We start from the raw sequence: 10,853 nt of genomic DNA, 5'->3' as shown, positions 1-10,853 counted from the left end.
ATTTGAATTATCATGCTTATGTAAACAAACATTATTTAACACTAAATTTAAAAAATTATTCTGCTTATACAATTTATTACAAACTTATGTTACTAAAGTTTATGACATCAAAAGAATTCGCAACTAAAAGTTTTAAATTAGTTAATATACTTTTTCTTTCAATATTAGTGGCTATAATATAAAGCAAAGATTCAAATTTAAAAGGAACTTTACTTTATTTCAAACAGCTTTAATGTGTTTAATGACTAAAACTAACTTGAAGAGAAAAAATTAATTTTAGAGATAACTATATATAACTTACTTTACTTAGCTTTAAGTTTTAAAATTTATTTTATGGTTTTTTTTGTACGTATAATAAGCCATTAAATAAACTTTATTTTTAATTACTTATGTGCTTTAAGATTTATTTATTCAATTGAAGCTTCAAAGTTTGTGAAAAAAGGCAAACTGGGAGATATTGTAAATATTAAATATTATATAAACCTACAACACAACAGTAAGTTATATTATTAACAGCTAAATACTCTAAATATATTTCTGATGTATAGATAACGAGCTTATAAAATATGTTTATTAATGAACAAGTGCACAACAAAAAAACATTTTACAAAACTATAACTTAAACTTTTTTTACTGTTATAATTGGGAGTTGTAGCAATTTTACAAAAAACATTTTTAATTTGGATAGTTTAATTTCTTGTTTAAGTTTAAATTTCAGAAATAAAACAAAAAAGCTGTTAAAAATTCACAAAAAAAAAAGGATTTGAGCTAAAACTAGTTTGTTAAAATTTTCTTTAAGGAACACAAAGGATTTATATGAAATTTAAAAATTTAATACAAAATTTTAAAAAATACATGATAAAAACTACAAATATAAGAATTTTGAAAGTTTAATGGACAAAAAAAACTTTGAGTCAAAACCTTTATATTACAAAAACATATTTTAGTGAAATTTAACAGTTCAATCATCATTGCACTTATTATAGTTACTACAAAAATGCAAAAATTAACTCTTGTTTTAAGAAATTTGTGCATTTTACATATAAAATTTTATAAATAAATATATTAAAGAATTTCGAATAAAAACATGATCAGCATAACTGAAAACAGTAAAAAGCGTAGACAATAACTCAAGTAAAATACTTTAAACTTAATTAAAGTTTCTCAATTTTTTCATAGATTTATATGAGAAGTATTTTGTCTTTTTAAGAAAAGCATGACTTTGTTAAAACTTGTGATTGTCATTTTCAATGAGCATAAGTATTATAAGCGCTTTCACAAAACTTGTAAAAATATTTTTGACCTGTATTAAACAAATAATTATGAAACGTTTGAAATTATAGGAATATTAAAATTTGGTTAGAAATGTACTCTGTCCATAAAACAATTTATTTTCGTCTAACACTCAATATTACTAACGATTTTTAAATAACACACATATGTATGTTGTGAAAGTAAATAAGAAAACCAGAAATATGATTACTTTTACAACGAAAAAATTTAGTAAAATATATTTAAGTTTTAAAACATTCTTTACTCTATTTTATTTGGCGTTTAAAATAAAACATTTATAATAGTTTATACTTTTGATTGAAATTCAATTACAGAAAGTATGACAACTTACTGGAAGTAAAATAATTATTTTAAAAGAAACATAAATATTTTAGTAACTTGTGTTTTGACTGAAATTTTTTAATAGTAAAGTAAAAACAAAGTCAGACATTTATTAATTGTTGTTAGATACATAATCTTTAAAAAAAATTTAAGCTTTTTAGTTTAGTTGTTGATAAACACAATTGACTATACAACATGGATTTTGAGTGGTTTTACCTGTGCCTTTTAACTAAATGTGATGTTTTACTTCTCATTTAGTTAAATTTTATTTAGATCTCGTTGACTTCAAAATGAAAGTTAGGTTCTTCCACAAAAAGACCTATAAAAAAATTGAAAAATTTTATATTTAAAAAATTCATTTATATGGAAAAAAAAAAACTATTTAAATCATTAGAAAATAAATAACATTTATTAATTTCACTGTTGTTAAATTTAACCAAAAACTGATTAGACTAAATCTTTAATTAATGTTAGTAATTTTTGGTTATAAGAAAGTAGTAGTACATTTGTTGGCGTTTATAAATAAATATTTATTTAATAAAAGCTTAAATTTTTAAAAACTAGTTGTATTTGCTTTGTTATCAAAGCTAAGCTTACTTGAATTTGGCGTGTAAATGAAGTCTTTCAGATTCTGTTTAAGTGTGTTTATTGCAGATCTAACCTGAAAAGGTTTGATTCTTATTTTTTGAAGAAGAATATTAACATAATCTGTTTGTCAAATAAAATGAATTAATAAATAAACAGTAAAAGTTTAGTCATGATTTATATTTACGTTTAGCCATGCTTTAAATACTTTTTTTATAATTTTAAGATTATTTAGTCACGACTTTTGTTATAAAAAAACGTTCACTCTATTAATAACACCTTTTGTTAAAATAAAATTTAAAAATATAGGTATATAATTATGACAACATTGTAACATATAGTAAATTTATTGCTTATACCAAAATCATAACAATTAACCATTAAAAAATGGTAAAAAGCATAAGGCTTCTATGAATAAAACTACTTAAGAAGCTTGTAACATGTTATATACAAGGTGTGTACAACTTGCCATAAGTGATTGAAATTATAAAAAAAACATTGGCTATATTTTAAAAGAATTTACTAGAACATACTTTCTTTATAAAAAATTAATTATTTTTTGTAATATGAACTTTTTTTTATTAAATCCAGTCAACTGTAAAGTATGAAAATCTGTCTAAGTCAATTTTCTTGGCATTTATAGAAAAAACTAAAAGTCTACCACCTCTTTAAATTTTAAAACTATTTACTTCAAACTCTCAGAAAGAGATCTTGATATTATTACAAACCACTTGTCATAAAAAGATTTATTAAAATTCAAATTATGATATTTTATGTACTATATAAAATATTAAGTTCCTTTTTTTATAAAAAAATTATGTCAAATTAATAAGGAAAAATTAAAACTAAATGTTATAAACAGATTCCCCCCCCACCCTATGGCCTCAATTAACTAAGTGATCTAATTAATAAAACTACAAAACCAAGTTTTGCAAAATCAAAAAAAAAACATCAAAAAGTTCAAGTCTAAGTATAGTAATAACATAAAATAAATTTGTTACTAAACTATTAAATAGTGCTTAATAATAGTGTTTAATAAATTATGGAAACAATAATTGAAAAATATTAATGAATTTTAAAGTAATAAAATAAAAATGTATTTAGACATTGCATATAAACAATTGATTTCACAACATTAAATTTCATTTTTAGTTTTTTGCTTTAAAAATCAAAGTTTAAAATAAAAGTAAAAAATTTATAATAGTACAGTACAAAGCATGTTATGAACAAAGTTTTAAGTAAAGCTATTTGTTTATCTTATACTTCTTAAAGAAATAACCGATATAGTAGTTAATTGAGTAAAAATAAAACTAAATCTTATTAACAAGTTATTTGCCTCCCTTCATCCCTATGACCCCATTAAACCATTTAATTTACTTAGTGAAAAGCAAATTTTGTTTTGAACTGAATTTTTTTTTTTTTAATATTTGCAAAATCTGATTATAACCGTTTAAAAATTATAGTCTAAGTTTATGGAAAATATTGAAAATTGCATTGCTAACTGTTGAATAACAATACTTACAAGATTGTTAAAAAAATATCAATTTTCAAATAATAAGTGAAATATGATTTTAGACTTTACATGATAAATTATTATTTGTGCAATATTAAACTCAAATTACAAATTATACTTTAAGAAGTAACTAAAAAAACATTTTTTATAAAAAACAGAAATGAAAATCTTACATCTGCTTTAAAAACCTTTGCTTTAAAATATTCAGTGAAAAAAGCTAAGTTTTTCCAGAGAAAAAAAGTGTAGTTGATTTCAAAGTATAAATACTTAAAATTGTATGTTAAATTACTATAAATTGTTACATATAAAAAAAAACCTTTTAAGTCATCAACTGATTTCCAAGATTTCAGATATCTCTATTTTTGGGTGGTTAAACATCTAAAGGTGGTTTATCTTCTGAGTCTGGTGAATTTTAAAAATATTATATTTAGTCTGTAACTTAAATATTATTAGTACATTAAGCAAAATAGTTAAGTCATTAGATACTTACCTAACCTATTAACTAAAACTTAACGAGCTTAAAAAATTAAAAAAATTCTCAAGTATTTACTGCAAACAAGATACATGGTTATCAACCTTTGATAACAGGGATACCCTCAACTTATATGAGCATTTACATATAATTTATATAAGTCAAAGATAAAACTACTACCAACTGACAATATATACATTAAAACAGCAATTTTATAAAATTAAGGCAATTAAATAATTTTAATTAAAGAAAAAGTTCTAATGACTAGTATGAGACTCTACAAGTGTCAAAAACAACTTAAGTTAGCATGAGACTATCATCATTTTTTAACAAATATGAGTTTTCTTGCGTGTGTACAACTTATAAGACAAAAAAAAAGGTTATAAGTGATTGAATTAATAAAAAATAAGCAAAACATATTGGGTTTAAGAATAAAAAGCACTTTATTATACCTGTTAGCCACTCTTAATTTACAAAACTAGTTTTAAAAAACTTAAATTGTGTACTATAATTTTAATAACACTATGTAGATCATACAGTAATTTACAAGATTTTTATAAAATAAAATAGATCCAATGACTTTACCACCTTAAAAATTAAAAAAAAAAATTATAATTCATCTAAATAAAGGATAGTTTAAAGGTTGTAAATAAAATTATAAAGTTGTAAAAAAATGAATATATAGTGATTTTATCTCTTAAAGAAATAATTTTTGAAAAACTTACAACAAGTGAAAAATTCTAATTTTATTTTTACGTTTAGAAATGAAAATTGTTTTATATATAAGTGAAAATAAAAGTAGATTTGAAAAAAGATGTTTAGCTAAAAATCATAAGTTTTGTCTATTTCATCAAAGTTGAGAAAAATAAAATCTTAAAGATGTAAAAATCAAAAAACTAAAACAATCCATAACATTATTTATATTTAATACTATTAAGTTTTTAGTTAAGTTTACTATCTAATAGTGGAAGATACTTTTTTTCTCAAATTTACTATTCCATCATTACTTACAACTAACAGTTAACAATTTAGTTATGATTAATTTAGTCATTAGATGTCTAAAAATTAACCTTATTAGAAAAAAGAAACATAAACTAACATTGGAGGCATGCATACTTTTAAAAATAATTTGTTTTTTTATTGTTAATCTAAAATATGTTTACAAAAATTGAGTTTTCTTCATGACTTTTTATATACAACATTTTCTTTCATAATAAATTTAAATCCTATTACCGGGGATTTCCATAAATTTCCATAATTAAAAGGCGGCGCTTGTTACCATGTCTGGTAGAGAATCACTATTTTATCGCAATTTGAATCCTTTGAACCTAATTAGCATGTTTAAGAGACTTCTAGAAAAAACTTTGAGTTTTGAGTTAGTTTCACTAATGTAGATATGTTGAAAGCTGTTTTACCATTGCAAGCAAAAGGATAAAAATGTTTTTTTTTAATTCAAAAATAACTTTTAAAATATTTAATGAGCTAAGCTTAGTACCTCTTCAAAGTATTATATATGTAAACAAGCCTTTTTTTTATTCAAAGTGTCTTATAGTTTGTTAACAGCTTTAATTAGTTACTAATATAGAGAGAGTAATCTTAAAAATAGCCATATAAAAACTATCTGCAAAACTAAGATTGTATTTCTTTTTCAGTAAAAAAATCTAGTAGTAAAAAAATGAAAATTAATATTTTCATAAGTAGTGCTTTATAAATATAAAAGATTATCTTTATTTTTTCGTTTAAATTTAGAATTACATAATTTTTTTTTTTTAAACCAGCAACCAATCTTTTTTAAATATATTACAGAAACAATAACAGTTCTTAAGAATCTACATATAGCCTACATCACTGTTTACAAGATAAAGTGCAGAAATGTTTTATTATGTTTTAAATATATTTTGGTTTTCATTCTACTTTTGGTGGCCTTTGCTTTTCTGGAAGTTTTTTCATACACTACTGTAATTTATACCAGATTTTTTGTTTACAAGTTTTCATAAACTTTTTAATCTAAAAAAAATTGAGATAAAAAGGATACTTTTGAGTTGTATAAATAGATGAAAAGATAATTTTAAATATGTTTTGTTCTAATTCAACATTATTCATTTAATCAAAAATTTTTTATTGAAGTTTTTTAGACGCTTTGATATTGCTTTAAAACCATAGAACTAGTTTAACATAACAAGTCTTAATGCATAGTTTTAATCTAAAATTGTGGTTTAATTAGATGTTTGTTTTTGATAAAAACCCGATAAAAATTTTTCAAATCACTTTTAAAATTAAAAATCAAACTTTAGTACCGACTATAATTGAAAGAAAATATTTAAAGAAACATGTAATAAAATTCTAACGAATAAATTATTAAAAACTTTTATTTTCTATAACTGATTGAGGTTGTCCGTAAGAGTTGTTACTCAATGGTTGCCACAGATCAAGCTGAGAAAAATTTCCTGACATTTTACTAACATTTTCTAAATCAAACTCTAAATTTAACCATATTCTAAAATACATAATCTAATACTTAAAACTAAATAAAGCTTTTAATCTAATTTTAATACAGGTTAAAACAACAATTTGTTTGCTGAATTCAGTCATCAAACTTCTATTACATCATTTGAACCATCTGTGTATGATTGATGTACTTGCAATAAACAGCTCTATCACCAAAAAACTTGTGTTATTACCTTACAAACACAGCTTGTCTGAAAAAAGAAACAATTTTTTAGCATTTCCTAACATAAATGTAACTTAATAAACGAAACTGCGTATAAGGAACTTCGACAATAAAAACTTTAAGTTAATAACGAATTCACAACTAAAATCTTAAAACAATAACGAACTTTTATAATTAAAACCTAAAAACAATAAAGAACTCAATCAAACACTGTTTTTTTTTATTATATGTACTAAAATTTATTTTATTCGGTTGTTTATTAGCACTTTAACCTATTCATCTAATAAAGATATGGTTTCCTTCATTTGGTCCCCTCTCTCTTATGACTCATTTCAAAAACTTAAACTTCTTTGAAAAAACGATACAGAGGTAAAATATACACATCAACTTGTTACACAAAATACTAAACTAACTACTTAATTATAAAAGAACTCTAATATTTACTTAAACAAAACACACTTTGATTCCAAAATTATGCTAGATAAACTTTTGTGTATATATCAAAGTTTCACTATGAAAGTGACCTTGCAACAGATCATCAATACTAAAAACTTATAAAAACTGCTTGTTCAAAATGTTAATAGAAAAGTCTTGCAGTTTTATAAAAGATGCTTTATTAATTTATACCAGATGAAGGCATTGGAAATTAAATAATTTTGTAAATTTATAGAACATTTTGCAATTTTAGTCTGACTTTAAAGGATTTTTAGTTAAATTTTTACCATTTGAAGACTTTGGAATCTAAGGAATTTTGTAAATTTAAATTAACAAAATCTGACGTTTTTTAAACTTTGTCAAATTTCCTAACTTTTCCTGACTTTTTTTTCAAAAACCCCCATTTTTTCCTGACTTAAGTCATTTTTTTATTTTTTGCTGACTTTTCTGACCTTGTGGCAACCCTGTTATATGCTACATTAGCACTCAACAGTAGTATATGATGATAACAATCTGAACTCCAAGATTTTTAAAGTTTAAAAGCAACCCAGTCTTCAACTGTTTAAACTTGTTTTTTTTTAGTGAATATTAGAATAGTTTTGAGAATAAATAAATAAACCAGTTTTGCTAAAATCGATACCTATCTATGTTGTGGTCTAAATAACTTATTATGCGTTACTTTGTTTAAATTTTCTTAAAATTGTTATTTACACTAAATTAGACAAATGTTTTAGTTTTTAAACGTTTACTACTAGTTACACAGAAAACAAAAATCAGATTAAAATCAAAGAGTAAAAAAAGTAAGTCAAAACCCTTACAAAAAAATAAAGCCACTCTAATGAAAATATTTTAGTAGTCGATGCCAAAAAAAAAAACGGAAAAAGCAAAACTGCAAATTTTTTTTTAGTTAGAAAAAACTATACTTCAGTAAAACCCAAAAAAAAAAAACGTATTTTTAGGAATTTTTTCATCGCTTGCTATTTATTTCTAATAAGAATACTATAAAGTGATATTAAACTTTAATCAATGTAGAAAACAACTTTTACAGAGTTTATAATCAGAACCAAAACAAAATTACGAGCAGCTGTAATTAATTTAAGGAACTTGCGACCGTAGAAATTAGTAAAAACTTTACTTTTAAATAAATATAAAAAGACATTTTGAAACACAGATTTGTTTTTAAAAAATGAGTTCAAGTGGCAAAAAAGTTTTACGATACAAAATTTACAACTACTAATTTGAAAACATTAAAAACTACAACTTTATTTTGGTATAAATTGGAATTTAAAATACATAGACTATTAAACATAAAAGTATGACAAAAAATAAAAACGTTTTACAATAAAGCTACTTTTCTGACAATCCTCTTCACTGTTTTACTTAAAAGTGAAAGTATTTCGAACAATTAATAAAAACTGAAAATTAAATACTAAAAATCGTTTAACAAAGTAGTTGTTCTCACAATAAAAATAATTTTAAGAGCCAAAGTAGTTTCAAAATTATTAGTATATATAACTCTTAAGGTTTTAGAATAAACTTATTAAAAAAAGTAGTGAGTATTTCGTATATTTCTGCATATCATTATTAATTGCAAGCTTTTAATTAAAAAACAGGATATAGGACGTAAAAACAATTAAACTTAAAATTATAAAAAGCATACCTGAATAATCAAATTTCATTTACCAATTTAAAAAATTAAATTCTCTTTGCTTGAAGTATTAACAGATTTGAATTCAATTTTTTCATAGAAATTATTAAGATTATTAAATAAAAATATTGAAGTTTTCAACTGATTAAAAAAGAACTACTCATATCAGAAAAACCATTTGTTAAATATTTTATTCACTATAAATATTTAAAACTCCAACATAAAACATTTCAAAATATACTACTTACTAGTCTTAATACATCAAAGCCTTCAGTTCGGCAAACAGCAGCGGCAGGTCGCTTTCCGTGTAATCACAGCTCATGGTGAAACTGACTGGCCAGTTTTTCAGCTGCACCTCTTTCACTTTCCTGTTTCCCTTCGGCTTGTTGCCGTCATAAACGACCCAGAACTCTTTGCTGTCCACCGTCCCCTCGTTGGGAAACAGGGCCTCGAATACCTGCTTGGTGGGGGTCTCGTGGCAAACGCGGAAAACAACCTCGTCATCACCGTCTTCAGTTTGGTCAACTGAAATGTTTTCCTGGTTTTCCACTCTGTCAATTTGGGGGTGAGCCTTCACGAAAGAGTCCATTGTTTCCAGCATGTCAAACGGGACTGATGCGCATTTTTGTTGGTAAAGCGAAAACAACTCTGTGATGTCTTTTGCTGACAAACCTAAAATAAATAAAAATAAACAAAAAAATAGTAGTATTACTAATTATTAAATTAAGAGCCTAGTTGTGAGTTTGTACCAAAGGTTTCACCCAATTTTTTATTACTGTTTTTAAAATGTATGTTTTAAGCTTAAAATTACACTCCTGTTCAATTAGATACAATAGTAATTTTAAAAATCAAATAAAATACATAAAATACTGACAAACCTGAAAGCTCACTTTCAAAGCTAGAAAGTTTTTCCTTGCACGTTTCATTCTGCTCTGCAGTTCTTTCACACAACAGCTTTTGTTCGTTTGTTGAAGAAATGAGCTTCTCCAGCTTGGAAACTTCTTCACTTATCGATCCGCTGCAGTAGTTTTTCAAATTGAGCTCTTCTATCATTTTATATTTGATTGAGTCGTCTAAAGAGTGCAGGTCGTTCAGAATTTCTTTTTCACAGTCAGCAGCAAGTTTTAGAATTTCCAAATCTTGGTCAAAAGCTTCCATTTTAATACATTTACAGTAAAACTCTGTATAGAAAGATTTAAGTTTGGTTAGAAAACAGTAAACGTTTAGACCGTCATAAAATAACATAGTGTATACAGGTAAAACCAATGAAGTAAAAGCTTTAATATGGTTCATTATTTAGCTAAAACATTCCATATTTGTTGTTATTAAAATATAATATAATAAAAATGTATTTGTTTTACTGGCATCTTGCTTAATAACACTATATTTTATAACTGTAAGTAGATGTATTCAATTAGCTAACAAGATAGCTCCCACTGAAAACTTAAAAAACAATGGCCATGATATGTCCAAGGAAAAACTTTTTTAATAAATTTTATCAGCTGACAGGCCCTTATATGTCAAAGTTAATATTAGCAGTTATTTGAAAACTTGAAAAAATTACACTATAAATGTTTTTTAATAAACACAAAAAATTTTATTAACTTTTGAGATCAAGTCAACTAAGTCAGTAAGTTTTTGATGCAAACTGATAGAGAAGAATTTTTTGTTTCAGATTTTCTCGGAATTTTGAAAAGTTTACTAAAAATATGTCTGCTCTTTCATTTCGTAGGTAACTGATATTTAATTTCCAGGTAATGTTCCTTGTGAAATTTAAAAAGTTTTGGTTGTGACATTATTAAAAAATAACAAAAAAAAAACAAAAATAATTAAATAGTTGAATTAGAAAATATGTTTAAAATATCTCTACTCTAATTGAAACAAAAACTTTTACAAAATTACTGTTTATCATAAA

General features: G+C 23.8%; 1 protein-coding gene and 1 long non-coding RNA gene across 3 annotated transcripts; both read right to left on the bottom strand.

The window, feature by feature from the left end:
* Window positions 1-1,553: 1,553 nt before the first annotated feature.
* On the bottom strand, window positions 1,554-5,333 carry LOC145842751 (uncharacterized). Of its 2 annotated transcripts, XR_014370212.1 has the most exons (4): window positions 5,284-5,333; window positions 4,029-4,114; window positions 2,212-2,275; window positions 1,554-1,933 (listed from the first exon to the last, which is right to left on the bottom strand). It is a non-coding gene; the product is annotated as an uncharacterized LOC145842751 (long non-coding RNA). The 2 variants fall into 2 exon arrangements; XR_014370211.1 differs by lacking the exon at window positions 5,284-5,333 and having other exon boundaries at window positions 4,029-4,144.
* A 3,829-nt stretch (window positions 5,334-9,162) lies between these two features.
* LOC145843088 (uncharacterized) lies at window positions 9,163-10,096 on the bottom strand. Its single transcript, XM_082950553.1, has 2 exons — window positions 9,817-10,096; window positions 9,163-9,610 (listed from the first exon to the last, which is right to left on the bottom strand). The coding sequence occupies exons 1-2, from the start codon at window positions 10,094-10,096 to the stop codon at window positions 9,192-9,194; spliced, it is 699 nt and encodes a 232-aa protein (XP_082806679.1). The 3' UTR covers window positions 9,163-9,191.
* Between the last annotated feature and the right edge of the window lie 757 nt (window positions 10,097-10,853).

The sequence above is a fragment of the Thalia democratica genome, chromosome 8 (genome assembly GCF_965202585.1).
Source record: "Thalia democratica chromosome 8, ktThaDemo2.hap1.1, whole genome shotgun sequence".
NCBI lineage: Eukaryota > Metazoa > Chordata > Thaliacea > Salpida > Salpidae > Thalia > Thalia democratica.
The sequence above is the reverse complement of the archived record's forward strand: the minus strand, read 5'-3'. Positions and strand labels throughout refer to the sequence as shown.